We start from the raw sequence: 16,653 nt of genomic DNA, 5'->3' as shown, positions 1-16,653 counted from the left end.
TCACAATATATAGAACTCATGACACACAATGTGGTCACTCCAGTTTCAGTTGAACAATTTTCATGCAGGTCAGAAACCACAGGGTGGGGAGAGTGCAACCTCGTCCTCACTGGAGGGTCAGTTAACTCCTTGGATGATAAACATCTTGTTTAAATGTGTGAGTCTCCAAGAATCAGGTTTGCTATTGGAACAATTTTGCATAACAAGAACATTGTCAGACCAGAATACCCAGCAGGTGCATTAATTTCTCAAAACTCTGAGTTGATGACATTCTATAGAGAAACTTGTTAAGCCTCAGGGCTTATTCCATCACACTATAATTATCTAAACTATCTGTTCTTATCCATTAACAAATACTGGCACCTTGCTGTGGTATGTTTCGTGAGGCATTGTCGCCATCAGCCTGCTGCAGGAAACCCTCTGACTGGTTCTGCAGAAACTCTCTAGCCTACATACTCTAACAGATTGATCAATACTAATGTGGTTAAACGAGTAAAAGAATTAAATAAAATTAAGAGAAATAAAACAATTTTTACTTCACACCATCAGTGTAGATCCTTAAACACAACATAAAAACCTCAACATTGCACATCAATTGTGGAAAAAAAACAAAAAAAAAGTAGCAAAGAAAATGTTACAAAAACAATGCGCAGATACAAACAGAAAGTCAAACGTTCCCCAAGTTAAGTCAACCTAACAACCAGTTTTATTTGTATAAAACAAGTATGCCAGCTTAAATAGAAAACAGATGACCAGAAAATATTAACATGCAACCCTTTACTTTTTGTAAAAAAAGTTCAGTAGTTTTTTTCCACCTCTAAGAGCTAAACAATCAATCAATCAAATTTTATTTGTATAGCACATTTCAGCAGCAAGGCATTTCAAAGTGCTTTACATCATATCAAACACAGAAACACAAAGTCAACTAAACATAATCTGTGTTCACACTGCAGCCTGAAGTGACCCAATTCCGATTTTTTTTATAATGCAACCTGTATTTGATCTTTTCATGACAGTGTGAACAACACGGTCGGATTCTTTTCGAATGCGACACAGAACACTTGGGTATCCAATGAGCATCAGATTCAAATGCCACCCAACTTCCAGGTCACATTCATCCGACTTGAACGTCACCGACACTCGACAAATGTCAGTATTCTGCGTCGTGATGCGCACCAGCGGTTAGAAAAACCAACAATTGTGACGGATTATAAAGAGGATTAAGTTGTTAATATGCTTTCTCCGGTTGGATAACAACTTCAAATATGTACGCTATGCTCCACCTTTAACATCCATGTTTACTTCCGCAAACACTGACCACTTGTTTTTATGGCGGTTGGCAGAACACTGACCTTATTGACATGGGGGACACTTTCAGGTTGTTTGCCCGTTCACACCGCGGAACACATACAGGTCGCATTTATTTGGGAATGTAAACGGCTACGGCAAAAAAATCTGATTTGACAAAGGATTTTTTTTTTTATGTGCAGTTTCCAAACAACCAAGACATTAGTGCTTTTGAAAAGGTTTAGAAATAAGAATGCCTTCACCTCGTCTTTGAGCTGTCAGATGATTTGACCTTTTTGCCTTTACAAACCAATCATGATCAACAGAATTTGGCTTTGGTGGCATTTTTAACCAAAATACCACAAATTTTCCATCAGATTGAGGTCTGGGCTTTGACCTCAGTCTTGGATGTTCTCCAGAACATCCAAGTTGTTTTTTTCCGTAACTTCTCTTTTCTTTGTGTAGCTTTAGATGGACGCTTCAGGGTGTTGTCTTGATTAAAAATTAATATTCTCTTATGTCATAGATCTCTTGCAGAGGGGACCAAGCAATTTCTTCCTCTTTTTCAGATCATATGCTTCTTCAGCCCATGGTTGTGCAACGACCCTGGAGACTCAGTTCCCCTTCCTGTTTGCAGCATCTTGTCTGACGGGAAAAAAGACCAAAGAACTTTCTTGACCATGGAGTCTCTTTGGCAAACTCTATTCAAGTCTTGACATGAGTTTTCTTCAACAGTGGATTGCTTCTCACTCAAAGTTTTGACCGGTGACAATCCCAGGGAACAGTTGCCTGCAGAGTTTCTCCCATCTCAGCTATCGAAGCTTGAAACTCCTTCACCATAAGATGCCTCTTTCACTGGTCTCCTTCTTGTATGGTCACTCAGGTTGTGAGGACTTTAGGCTACATATTCCCTCCATTTTGTGATTAATTAAACTGAACTCCCAGGGATGTTAAGTGCCTTATATCCATCCTCTGGCTTGTACTTTTCAGTAACCTTTTCTCTGATTTGCTTGGAGTGTTTCTTTTGTCTTCATACTGAAATGGTAGCCATGAATATTCAACAGATGAATGGACCTTCCAGACAATCACTCATAATCTACAGTTCACTCATTGTGAGATGACTAGCACCAATTGACTGGATCTCTGTTGAGTTAGGTCAACACTCTAGAAGTGGTGAATATTTGTGCAGTAAATTTGTTTCAACATTTTTTTTATTGATCATGATTAATTTTTAAAAGCAAAAAGGGTAAAGCATCCAAGCTAACGTATTACAAGGAATAGGCAAAATCTAATTGGCAGGAGGAAAGCACCATTCAAGCACAGACAACCTACAACAGTAGCATTCAGTTTGTATTGTATTGTATTTTCCACAAAGCACAATTTTTTGGTTGGTCCAATAACAGCCAGGGGGTAAGAAGCAGTACGTCTGCCTGCACAATGGTTAGCTGTGCAATATTTCACATGTATTAAAAAAAATTATAGCCAAGACCCACTTCCCTTCCAATTTCTGCAAAACCCCAAACATGGTAGATTTTTGCAGCGGGAAACATACCAGAAAATATATTGGAAGTTTCCCCAACTCTGCCAAAACCGTTAGCTAAAAATGTGACTGTAATGTCCAATTCCAATCCCCAAGAGCAAATCTAATCTTCTGTAAGAGGCTGTATTTTCAGGACAGTAGTCATCATTAAGTTGACAAAACATGTATACTATGTATATAAAGGAATATATACATAGTATAGAGAGCGAAAAGTAGCTGTTAACACACTTGGTGTGAATATAAAAGCTCTACTTCCACCAACTACTCTTGTCTCCTCTTACCCCCTGCCTGGGTTAAGGATGTCAGAGGAATGAGTATGCATAGGGTTAGTCAGTGCCAGAAATGCACCCCTCCTCCAATCACTCAGCTCCTTCCTGTTTGAAATGCTTTACACACACACGTACATGCCCGCACACACAAAGAAAAATATTTTTTCCATTAACTAAACAGAAAAATAAGGCAATACAAAAATTCTTCCCACCTCCAGTTTCTCCTTCTTGATCGAGAGACGAGTAGATGACAATAGTAACGGCTCACATTTCAAACGGTGACTGAGACAGTACTGACAAATAATTCACAATATGCTTATGTTGTTAACTGAAAAAATAAAATAAAATAAAACAGAAATTCTCTAGTTCCATTTTCTTTTCCAAGGAATTAATGGGTGTACAGACATATTAATGGATGAAACTGTTAAACAAGAGGCTGATAAACTCTGGATATACTCTTACAAACTCTACCTAATTTTTCTAGATATGGGTAGATGAATATTTGTAACATAAATGTCAGTCTAACCAGTACAGTACGACAAAGATAAATTGGGGAAATGGCTTGGCTATATTTAGTAGAAGACACAGCTGTAGCCTACATTTAATCAAAGATGAACCTTGAGTTTATTTACAGCAAGGAACCAAGAAACCACAGATTCAGATGTGTAAAGTAAGCTTTGGAAAACCTACTGCCAACTTGTGTTAAGACAATTTATCTTTCCATTTAAAGAAAAAAAAAAAGCCTATATTGCTTTATTTTTAAATCACAACCACATAGTCTCATCCACAATTTCATGTTTAAAACTCCACTCAGACTTTGCTAGTTCCGTTCAGTCTTGCAGAAAGGAACCGGATATGGGTTGTGAAAGGAACGACAATCAATAACATTTTCCGTTAACAGCTAAAGCGAAAGAAACTTGATCCTGGGTTCATCATAACTGCGTGTTTTAGACCGATAACCAAACCAAGGAATAACAGTTGCACATGGCTGAGGTTACTTCCTGAATCACATTTATTGAACCGCGCCTCTTATAAAAAAAACAAAGCTTGTGCTTTGTTTTTTTTTTGTTGTTTTTTTTTACTTCTAGGTTAAACGCTTCACGCATTGTTTTTCGTTGTAGATGCAACTACTAATATTGATTATTTCAAAGCTCATTTCCAAAATATGACGATTACATATATCGATAGAAGTAGTTATTTCAGGAGGGTTTTGTGTGTGTGTGTGTGTTTTATTGTTTTTTAAAGGAAGTGGAATCAAACGGGACAGAGAAGAGGCTTTCACTGACTCAACAAATAGAAACAACCACCCCTTTGTAGGCGGGCTACAAATGTAACCAATATTGATTTCAAAGCTCATTTCGAAAATATAAAAACTGTCATATATTCCCAACATGACTAAATATCGTCATGTTGGGAATAGTGTGAAAACTATGTTATATTATACTTTATGCCTCCTTTTACTCGTTTTCTCCCCAATTGCGATCGGAAAAAAAAAACTAACAAGAGAAGCTCAAATACTGTGACTTATCTAACGTCAGTGTATTTTGATCCGGTTAAACCATGACTCGTTCCGAAAAGCGCGCTCTTGGCCTGATAATAGATTTTAACCGCCGCCATGCGGATCACTGGCGAACGAAAAGGTTGAAAGTTTTTACGGTCTTGAACGAAGTCACCCACCTGGCAATAAAGGCTGCACTCCATGGTCGAGCAAGCAACTCGCGTTGTGGACAAACCTAAAAAGTCATGGCGCACTTTCCAGAATGAGTTTGCAGGAATTCACCACAAGCGTCAACTTTCCCAGCAGAAAGGAATCTCCTTGTAGTTCCCATCCAGATGATGTGTGACTGTCCCCGATCTGGTGTTTATTTCTTCTTCTTCTTCTTCTTCTTGAGTTTTTTGGCGGTTGGCAACAAACTTTAAGTAGCATTACCGCCACTTACTGGTATGGAGTGTGGTTCGAGATGGACTATCTATTTATATAAATTTAAATATACTCCTACAAATAACAATAATGAATAAACTAAATAAATAAATCATACACATATATATATATATATATATACACACACATTCATCCATTTTTATACTTAACTTTATACTATACCTCTCTAGATCATGCACATATTCACAAACACACCTACTATAATCAAATTCTGTGAAACAATTTAGTTGTCTTTAAATATTTAATAATTATTTGTATGTGTTTACTCCCCAAATTCTTCCTCAAAATATCTAATAAATTAATCTTTTCCTTAATACATTCAAACTCTCTTCTCATGCATCTTCTTTCTCTTTCATACTTATGACATTCTAATATAATATGCTCTATTGTTTCATATTTTCCACAGTAATCACATTTGCCATTATCATGCTTTTTTATTTTAAAAAGTGTATAATTAAGTCCTGTATGTCCAAATCTTAATCTTGTTATCACCCTTTCCTCCTTTCTATTTCTTCTTCCATTTCTTCTCTCTCCTACTATTTTCTGAATTTTATAAAACCATCTTCCTGTTTTTTCTTCATCCCACCTTTTTTGCCATCTTTCCATCAGTTTTCCTTTAACCATACTCTTTGCCTCAGATTTACTTGTTTTAACTGTAAAACCAATAGGATTTTGAATTGCCCTCTTAGCCATTTTATCTGCTCTCTCGTTTCCTTCAACCCCAATATGTGCTGGAACCCACACAAATATAACTATTAAACCCATATTTTGTATCCTAAATAATGTATGAAATATTTCTAATAAAATGTCCATCCTACTATCTGATTGAGTGTTCTTTAAACTTAATAGTGCAGAGCTAGAATCTGAACATATCACTGTTTTTAATGGTGTTATTTCTTCTACCCATTGTAAAGCTAATAATATTGCCAACATTTCTCCTGTGTATACTGATAATCCATCTGTAATTCGTTTTCCCATTTTTAAATTGAATTCTGGTACTACAAAAGCTACTCCTATTTTTCCATTTATTTTTGATGCATCTGTATAAATTTGCATATATTGATAATAATTGTTTAAATGTATCTGTACTGAATAACTATCTGCTATGTAAGATTTATCTTGTTTCTTTTCCATTATTGACATATCTACTGTTGCTTCTGGTAGAATCCATGGTGGTGTTATTGATATTGGTGTTTGACTTATTTCTAAACTATTCATTTTAAATTCTTTTATTGTATTTTCAATTGTCCATCCAAAACTCCTCATTTCTTTCTTTTCTTTTTCCCAACATGGACTTAAAATTTCCCTAGTTGGATGATCAAATTTATTGCTTTGTACATTTAACCAGTAATTTATTTCTAGTTTTGTTCTTCTTAAATCTAATGGCATTTCTCCCATTTCTACTTGTATTGCTGCTGTTGGTGTGGTTTTAAATGCTCCAGTACATAATCTTAATGCCTGGTGTTGAATAATGTCTAATTTGACCAGATGTGTTTTAGCTGCTGAACCATAAACTATACAACCAAAGTCTATGTTAGATCTTATCATTCCAGTGTAAATCTGTTTTAGTGATTTTCTATCTGCTCCCCAGTCACTGCCAGCCAAGCATCTTAAAATATTTAAGATTTTTTTACATTTATCTACCACTTTTTGAATATGAATATTCCATTTTAGTTTTTCATCGAACCATATTCCTAAAAATTTTATACACTTTACTTGCTCTAATTCTTGATTATATAATTTCAATTTTATTTCCTTGTTTAATTTTTTCTGAGTAAATATCATTACTTTTGTTTTTTCAACTGAAAACTTAAATCCCCAGTGCAACGCCCATTTTTCTATTTCAATAATAACCTTTTGTAATTTTCTTACAATGAAATCTACATTTTTCCCTCTTTTCCAAACAGCTCCATCATCTGCAAAAAGTGAACATCCAATTTCTTTTCCAATATCTTTAAATACATCATTTATCATAATTAAGAACAATAATGGACTTATAATACTTCCTTGCGGAGTTCCATTTTCTACTTTATATTTTCCTGAGATCACTTCACCAATTCTAACTTGTATTTTTCTATTTGTTAAAAAGTCTTTAATCCATTTAAATAATTTTCCTTTAATGTCCAACATATATAATTTAATTAATAATCCCTCAACCCACATCATATCGTATGCTTTTTCTATGTCAAAAAATACTGCCACTACACTTTCTTTATTTACTTGTGCTTTTCTAATTTCATGCTCTAGACATAACGTTGAATCATTAGTGCTCCTCCCTTTTCTAAAACCACTCTGAAACTTTGATATATATCCTTTACTATTTAAATAATATACGATCCTATTGTTAATCATTCTTTCCATTATTTTACATACATTGGATGTTAAAGCTATTGGTCTGTAGTTTTCTGGGTTTGAATTATCTTTTCCTGGTTTTGCTATTGGTACTATAATTGATTCCTTCCAGTTCAATGGTAGTTTTCCCTCCTCCCAAATTTTATTATATAATTGCAATATTATGTCTTTTGATTTTTCACTAAGTTGTCTTATCATTCTATAATAAATCCGATCTTTACCTGGTGCTGTATTTTTTGTCTTCCTGAGTGCAGATTTCAATTCAGCTTTTGTAAACTCAACATTTAACAGATTATTCGTTTCTTCAACACTCTCTACTAACTCTTTATATTTAAGTTTTGTATTTTCCCTCCCTTTTCTTCCCTCTTCACTAATATTATTTGAACTATGAATTTTACTAAATGTTCTTGCCAATATTTCAACTTTATCTTCATCTCTTACTATATTTATATTATCCATTTTTAATATAGGATATTCAAACTCTCTCCTTATGCCATTCATTCTTTTAATTATTTTCCAAATTTTTTCTATTTTGGTTTCTTTCCCTATTGTGCTACAGAAATTCCTCCAATATTCTCTTTTAGCATTCTTAATAGTTCTTCTTACCATTGCGTGCTTTCTTTTATAATCAATTAAATTCTTATAAATTGGGTTACCTTTTAGTACTTTAAATGCTTTATTTCTTAACTTTATTGCTTTTTTACATTCATTTGTCCACCATGGCACCATTTTCTTATCATTTCTACACCCTGTTTTCTTTATAGAATTATCTGCTGCTTCCATAATTATTTTACTAATTTCTAAATTTATATCATTTATATCCATTGTCATATCTACTTTCTCTAAATTTATTTGACTCAAGTATCTAAATTTAATCCAGTCTGCCTTATTAAAATTCAGTTTTTTATTGACCTTTATATTCTTATTTAAATTTAATCCTACTCTTATTATAATGGGATAATGATCACTACCTATTGTTGAATTTTTATCAATGAACCACTCACAAATACCAGCTAAAACATCTGAAACAATTGTTAAATCAATAACTGATTCCATCCCTGTTCTTACATTGAGTCTTGTTCCCCTCCCATCATTAATACATACAAGATTTTTCATTCCCATTAATTCTTCTATAACCTGTCCATTTACATCATTACTTTTACCCCACAATGTACTATTTGCATTAAAATCCCCACACCAAATTATTTTCCCTTCCAAATATTCGGTTAACTCCTCCAATATTTCAATTGATAATGTTTTGCATGGATTATAAAAATTTATTATTTTAAATTTGCCTTCTTGTTCCCATATTTCAATTACAATATATTCAAGTTCTTTCCCTTTCCCTAATACCTGATATTGTATCCCTTGTTTTATAAATATTCCACATCCTCCTCCACCTCTCTCCTCCTGTCGGTCTCTTCTAACACTATTATATCCTTTAATCACAAAATCTAATGTTGTTTTTAACCATGTTTCCTGAACACAAATAATTTCTGGTTTATCCTCAAGACTATCAACATAACCTTTAAGTTCCTGTCCGTTAGCAATTAAACTTCTTGCATTCCATTGTAATATTAGCATTAATCATTTTCACCTGGTGGTCCTGATCTACCATCTACCTCCAGCTTTTTGTTTATGTTCTCCCATGATCCCTCTTTAAACCCCAAAAACTTTTCAGCTCCTCTCACTATTATTTTAATTTTCTCAGTTTTATGCTTGGCTTGGTCAGTGCAGTTGATAACATATGCTACAAATAATATTAGTTTTTCTACTGATACTGTGATATTATCTTCTGATTGTACTTTGTTTTGCTGTGGGATTTGGCTCGCTATTTGTTCACTCTTTCTTGTTGTCTGCTCCTTCACATTTTTAACAGCTTCCGCATAACTAATGTTTTTAGTTGTTTTAATCTGTATAATTTCTTTTGCCTTCTTCCTTACCTCACATCCTCCATACGTAACTCTATGTTGCCCTCCACAGTTACAACATTTTTCTTGTGCTTCTTCTTTACATTCTTCTAATTTGTGATCTTCACCACATTTTGGACATCTTTGTTTCCCTTTACAAGCTGCTGCTATGTGTCCATATCTTTGACACTTGAAACAACGAAGTGGTGGAGGGATATAAGGTCTGACCTGAAAACTAAGATAACCTATTTTGACGTTTTGTGGCAATTCTTTCCCTTCAAAGTCAATGAGGATTGACAAACTTCCTACTCTTTCTCCATTTATTGTTCTTGACAATCTCTTCAAGTTATTTGCTTTTGCTCCTACAATACTTCGCTTAATTTTATCAAGATCTTCATCTAGAGGGATCCCATAAATCACTCCTCTAGTTTTTTTATTTTCTCCCACAATTTTTTTCTCCAACACAGTTTTTTTACATATATTATCCACATTTAAAGCCTTATTTTTTTGTTCTTCATTTTTACAAACTACCAATAGGTTTCCATCTCTCAAAATCTTTACCATTTCAACATCTCCAATTTTCTTTTTTATTTCTCTTGACACCACAATGGGGCTGATGTTATCCTGTTCTTCTTCGTTCTTAAGTTTTAATATTATTTTAAATTCCTCCCTCACAACTTTCCTCCTAACTATCCTTTCTTCTTCGGAACTACTTCCTTCCAGTTCTCGTTTATTTCCTTGAATATCACCCATTTCCTTTCCTTCATCTGTTTTATGCCTTCCCCGTCCTCTCCCTCTTCCTCTCCCCACTGGCGTCCACCCTTCAAAATCCATGTCTTCCTCATTTCCTGTCTCCATTTCCAACCAAACCATTCACATACCAGTTTATGCCAAAATCCGCCTTTTCCAACTCTGATATGTGTTTTGTTTTGCCGCACTCCGTCTCACAAAACCAGCAGCAAAGCCTCGGTCTACCCTGGTGTTTATTTAACGCCCAGGGTTATATTTAAGCGCTCTGACTTGTGACTCCTCCTACCTCCCGCGGACCTCTATGGAACCTCACTAGTGCCATAAAATTGAATCGCTTCAAGCAGGACGGGAGGAACGAGTGTATCATTGGGGGTTGGGGACCTATCAATCAATCAATCAAATTGTATTTGTATAGCACATTTCAGCAGCAAGGCATTTCAAAGTGCTTTACATCATTACAAACACAGAAACACAATGCAATACAGAATCAATCATTAAGTCAAGTTCCATCAATAAATTTGTAATTGATTACGTTTCAAATACAATTCTAAACAGGTGGGTTTTTAGTCGAGATTGAAAAGAAGTCAGTGTTTCAGCTGTTTTACAGTTTTCTGGAAGTTTGTTCCAAATTTGTGGTGCATAGATGCTGAAAGCTGCTTCTCCTCGTTTGGTTCTGGTTCTGGGGATGCAGAGCAGAACCAAAACCAGAAGACCTGAGAGGTCTGGAAGGTTGATACAACAACAGCAGATCTTTAATGTGTTGTGGTGCTGAGCCGTTCAGTGATTTATAAACTAACAGTATTTTAAAGTCTATTCTTTGAGCTACAGGGAATATCGTAAACATATCGTAAACCTGACAGAAATGTCATAAACAATGGTGTCATCAACACGCCGGTTAGTAATGCATAACTCTAATCTGACCCCTTGTTTTAGTAACAAGTAATCTAACACATTACTATTAAAGTTATGTGTGATACTATATTTGTCGTTTTTATGTAGTAAAGACATTTATTATTGCTTTCGTCTTTTTCCTTGGGGAGTAACATCACACACGTAAAGAATGGAGGGAAAAGAGAGATGCACATTTTCTAGCTGATGGAGGAATTTTTTTATTGAGTAATCAAGTAACTTTTTCAAAGTAACTATGCCACCCCTGGTAATAAATTAACTACGCTATATATTACATATGTGTGTCAAGTTAAATCCGCAAATCCAACACTTTTGAATGCATTCAACATCTCCACCCAACTGCCACACACTTCACAAGGAATCAAGCGCTCCCATCCCTTTCATTGCTCAAGCTCAGCAGCCAAATCTGCAAGGTAACCTGGTCTCTCTACAGACAAAGACCCTCAACTGAAAGCTTTCTCAAAGACACCACTGGTAGGAAATTGACATTATTCACAGTTTACATGATTCAGACTGAATTCAGAAGACCAAAATAGACTTATTGTTTGATGCAATGTTTTTCATGTACTTGGACACAGATTACTTATATAGAATATAGTTTATTTATTCATTCACTGTTAACTTACAAGTAAATTATTAAATCATTAATTGAGAAATTACTTAAAGTTAAAATGAACTCATTGTTGTCTGTAATTAACATTTCTCCTACCGGTTTGTAGGTTTTCAGCCTACTTTGTGACAACTCATGTGACCGCATGTTGGCCACTCTGAGACTGCTCATGTGACCACATGTTAATTCATATGCTGCCTCATCTAAAGAAGAGAAAAGAAAAGATGATTAAACATGTCACTGAGATGAGTTGTTCCTGCGTCTCTTTGGAGGAAGAAAGCTTTTCTCCAAGTTTGGGCAAAAGCCTGCGGTGGCTTAAGAGAGTAAAAAACTTGACATCCCTATTCTAGCACTGCCAGGGGATATGTTTTATTTTGGGCATTTTCTTTTGGCAAACTGCCCAAGAAACATAATCTTCCACTTCCTCTTGAACAAAATGGCTTGAGTCTTTAACCAGCAAAATGCCTGACATTCCAGGACTGAACACTTTATCATTTGCCTCACAACTAGCAAGCTAAATACTCTGGTAGCATACACAAGCTAGCTACCAGATTGTGATATAGTAAAAAAAAAAAAACAACTCACAGGATAAAACTCATCAGTTTTAAACTCAATAAAGTAGTTTGACCAACACAAGTAAAATCTAAAAAACAAGTTTTGTTCTTCTAGAACAACTCTCTGCATCAGTGCAACAGCTTGCCCTACAAATATAATTAGAAATTATACTTTTCACATCTAACAGACACCTTAGCTCTCACTTTCCAGCTCTGCATTCGATAACTTACCAAACATGAGCCCCGGCTTTCAAAGGGTTGGAAAACACTGACGCCAAAAAGCCTAAAGGTTTTTATTCTCCTGTCATTTTCAGTCACAAACATTTAAATATCTATTTTATGTGTTACTGTCTCTCCTTCACTCTGACTCTGCGTCCTGATGACCCTGCAAGGATTCATGCATTTACAACAGACACTACAGTAAAGCACAGAATGTGAACTAACTAAAGATAACTAAAGATTTACTCATATCACTAGGATTATTTAACATACTATAACCGATTTGATCATTCCCAGGAGTCGATTTACTGGAATCCTTCAATGCTTTATTTAATTCTAACAAAGAAAACTTCATATTATTAAAATCCTTGCAATCTTCATCATTATGAAACAATTCAATATTTCTCTGTAATGTTATTTCACGTCCTCTTTTTTCTTTATTATTTAGACTCTCTGTACTATGAATCTTTGCAAAACCTTTAACTAATCACTCAGCTTTATTTTTATTATCTATTATAATATTTCCATTATCTTTTATTACTGGGAAGAAATATTATTTTGAACTTCCAGACATTTTTTTAATAGTATTCCAAACCCTGTCTAAAGCTGTATTTTTCCCCAAAGAATCATTTCCTCCAATAATCCCTTTTAGAATTTCATATAGTTTTTCTAACTTCTGCCTGTTTTCTTTTATAATTAATTAGATTTTGGAAACAAATAATTTTCTTAAGTGTTTTAAAAGCCTTATTCTGCTGTCTAATTGCTGTTGAACATTCTGGTGTCCACCAAGGAACTATTTTCTTTTTTTTAATACCACTACTTCTAGGAATAAGTCCTAGAAGTAGTGGTATTAATAATACATTGACTAATTTCTGAATTTAATTCATTTATCGGTTTATTTGTATCTACATATTTCATATTAACCTCACTCATCACTTTAAAACTATCCCAGTTTGCTTTTCCCTAATTTCCACCTCCCCTCAATTTCTACCTGGTCTTCTTCTGTGTCTATTCCTATCCTGACAAAAATTGGATAATGATCACTCCCCATCGTGCTTTCTTTAAACACTCTCCAGCTGCAACTATCAGCAAAAGATTGAGAAACTAAGGTCAGATCAATAGCCCATTCCTTACCTCTTACCAAGTCCACCCGAGTGCCTTTCCCGTTATTTAATATTACCAATTATTTTTCTTCAATCTCTTCTAAAATTCCTCCATTAGAATCATCTTGATCTCCCCAGAAAGTGCTATGTGCATTGAAGTTCCCACACCAAACTATTTTCCCTCTCCAAGGCTCTAGAATTGTTTCAAGCTTTAACTTTTCTAATTGTTTGCAAGGATTGTAATAATCTATTATTTTAATATTCGCATCATTTGTCCAAATTTCTACAGCAATAATTTCTAAATCTGATATTATTTGGAGCTGAATAAATTGAATGTTTTCCTTTAAAAACTATGGCGCAGCTGTAAGAGCGGAAATACTTTTTATGGAGTTGTTTTTTTGCGGAGGAAATCTGGCGCCGTTAAAGGTCAATCTAACTTAACCTCCCAGCTTTTCCTTGCGTGCGAAGCACAAAGTTGGACCAAAATGTGAGTGGGAAGTAAGTTGTTTGGATGTGTTGAGACGTTTCCTCCAGATACGCACCATACATGCACACACACACAAACTACGGACACAAAGATTCTACACAAAAGCCTTTTGTTTTATATGGAAACTTTCTGTAGAAACGAAACTTAACTTTAGTTCATTTAGAGCATCGGATGACCACTGGGAGGACCTTAAGTGACGTGACACGTCAGCAGATGAAGAGGCGGACCTTAGGATATAAGCAATGTGTCTTCCGTGTTTGAGCAGATGCTGTATAATTTCGGTTATATTCACTCCACAACAAATTAGCCTGTGAGGGTAAGCGTCCCTCTTTTCTAGCGCTAAGAAAGAATAAAATAAGTAAAGTCTGATTATTTGTGTCGGCTGATTTCCTGCATGTGTGGTCACATGGTTCCGGCCCGTCAGTAAACTCATTCAATCACAGTGTGTACTGGAGTTTCTTTGGGAATCTTCTGACCTATTGACCCTGAACATCTGCTCCGTTTCAAAAGTGGTAAACAAGCCACTCCATCACTCATATGTTATCCTTATCAGTCTAAACAGCTTTCCTCCCATCACATTTCGGTCCAATTTTATGCTTTGCAAGCAAGAAAAGGGAAGTGAAGGGAGTTCCAAGTTATTCAGGTCAAACTGACCTGTAACGGCGCCAGATTTCCTCAGTAAAAAACAACTCCATAAAGAGTATTTCCGCTTCTTCAGATTGACCCAGTCCATTTGACACAATACAGTTCTTTTAGGTTAAAACATATCTTAGTGCGAACCCACCAAACAACATAATTTTAAACTATGAATATAATCATATTCCTCTACAGATCCAGTAGGTGCAATTTAAAGGTTCATCCTCGCAACTTCTGGTTACCATGCTCATCAATTATCAGCTCTCAAGATCTACAGCAGGCCATCTGCGTGCGCACATGTGACCACTTGTGAGGGAATTAAAGTATGAAAAGCAATTAGTGATAGTTAATCACTAGGCAGAATATTACATAATATACAATGTAGCATATTTAAATAGAATGTTTTAATACCTCTAGTTTTAAACAGAGGTAATGAAACTAGAGGTCTGTATCAGGAAGACAATCAGCTTTCTGATACTAACCTCAGGAAGCTAAGGTATGTCTCAGCTTCCATGGGTGTGTGAGTGTGGCAGGGCTGAGCCCCAGGCCCTGAAAGAAAGGGATTTCCCCAACCCCTGCCATCTGTGTGTGCTTGTGTATGTGTATGTGTGTGTGTGTGTGTGTCCAGGACATAAGGGCTGGGGGTCAGCGGTGACCCCCTGCCCTCTGCGTCCAGGTGTGCGTGTGTGTCGAGGCATAAGGCTGGACAGATACCTCTTACACCCCTTTAAAAGGAGACAGCATATTTCAAGAATCACAGCTCTGCAGAACTTCTACTATGAACACTAAACTGTAATGACGGTTTGAGCCATTTTTCTTGAATGCATATTACATCAGGTTTTGTATTTAGATTATTATTGAAACCTTTAAATTCCTGACCATTTACTATTAGACTGCGAGCGTTTCATTGTAATATTAGAATTATGTGACGATTTGAGAAGCCTCAGCTTCAGATGATCCTTCACCATGTCTAAGTTCATCACGGATTTTTTCCCCAAGATAAAATCCTTGACATTAAAAAAACTTTGTAGTTGCCTTTACTATGATTTTTATTTTTTCAGTTTTAGTTCTTGCTTGTTCTGAGCAATTTATGATATATGCAAGAAAAGGAATCAATTTTTCCAATGTAATATTACACTGACTATTGTCTGCAATTCTTTTCCTTTCATAATTTGTTTTTGAATCATTAACATTATTCTTTATTTCTCTCCCTGCTTCAGCATAAGTAATTCTCTTATCACTTTTAACTTTTTGAATTTCAGCTGCCTCTTTTCTTACCATGCACCCTGCGTATGCTGCAGTATGACATCATCCAGTTACAACATTTAACAGGATTAGTTGTCCGTCTGTTTTCACCCTCCAAGTCTCTTACGTGCGAAGAATCTGCCTGCCTGCTCTGCCCATTCCCAGCCATCATTTAACTCCATCTGGACCTTTGGCTCACATTACCCTCACCAAACTCCACACGGGTTTCAGAACAACCTTCCCCCACAGTTCACCAGAATCGTCATACGAGTAAGCAGTTCCTATTTGCATCTAGATCAACTCACCTCTGACCACCAATAACACAGCTCTGTTCCAGGTGCCGCCGTTTGTGGATCACTTCCATTATCCTGAGACGCTACGTGGACCTGTCAGTTGTGTTCAATCTTTTGTTAATAAATCCCTTTTCCTAGACTTGGACTTGTTGAGTCTGCATGTGGGTCAAAAGATTAGAGCCGATCATGTCATCATAACCATTACCCATAGTGTGGAAATAATGAAAAAAAATATTGAAACATTAAACAAAATCAACCTGACATCAGTCCTCACCTGTTCTCCTTTCTAGTTCTATAATAACTAATATAATTTTGATATCTTCAAACCCTGAAGCTCCACTTGGCTCTCCTAAGTCTCCCCTGACCTGCTGTTTTCATAATAAAATAGCTTAGTTTATTTAAAAATTAAATGCATATTTCAATAAACTAATTGAAGACCTCGCCAGAGCTTCTTCAGTCTCTTCACTTTTCTTCAACAGCATCACCATTCTAGCACCGCCATTCTCCTGAATATGTAACATAATATAATATACATGTTAAGTGGTCG

General features: G+C 35.5%; 2 protein-coding genes and 1 long non-coding RNA gene across 7 annotated transcripts in view; 1 reads left to right on the top strand and 2 right to left on the bottom strand.

Annotated features, from left to right (window-relative positions):
• LOC114156217 (uncharacterized) overlaps positions 1 to 4,958 on the bottom strand; it is a 41,916-nt gene extending 36,958 nt beyond the window's left edge. For all 4 annotated transcript variants that reach the window (XM_028036508.1, XM_028036510.1, XM_028036509.1 and 1 more), the window contains exon 1: positions 4,774 to 4,958. In XM_028036508.1, coding sequence (XP_027892309.1) covers positions 4,774 to 4,797 — 24 coding nt within the window. In that variant the 5' untranslated portion in view covers positions 4,798 to 4,958. The remainder of the gene's footprint in view (positions 1 to 4,773) is intronic.
• Positions 1 to 10,250, bottom strand: part of aunip (aurora kinase A and ninein interacting protein) — a 954,922-nt gene extending 944,672 nt beyond the window's left edge. The window contains exon 1 of the mRNA XM_028036566.1: positions 10,182 to 10,250. The gene's annotated coding sequence lies outside the window, so the exon portion shown is untranslated. The remainder of the gene's footprint in view (positions 1 to 10,181) is intronic.
• A 1,076-nt stretch (positions 10,251 to 11,326) lies between these two features.
• Positions 11,327 to 16,245, top strand: LOC114155419 (uncharacterized). 2 transcript variants are annotated; one of them, XR_003597741.1, is made up of 3 exons: positions 11,327 to 11,433; positions 15,933 to 16,083; positions 16,151 to 16,245. It is a non-coding gene; the product is annotated as an uncharacterized LOC114155419 (long non-coding RNA). The 2 variants fall into 2 exon arrangements; XR_003597740.1 differs by lacking the exon at positions 11,327 to 11,433 and having other exon boundaries at positions 14,143 to 16,083.
• Positions 16,246 to 16,653: the final 408 nt, after the last annotated feature.

This window comes from Xiphophorus couchianus, chromosome 13 (genome assembly GCF_001444195.1).
Source record: "Xiphophorus couchianus chromosome 13, X_couchianus-1.0, whole genome shotgun sequence".
NCBI classification, from domain to species: domain Eukaryota; kingdom Metazoa; phylum Chordata; class Actinopteri; order Cyprinodontiformes; family Poeciliidae; genus Xiphophorus; species Xiphophorus couchianus.
The sequence above is the reverse complement of the archived record's forward strand: the minus strand, read 5'-3'. Positions and strand labels throughout refer to the sequence as shown.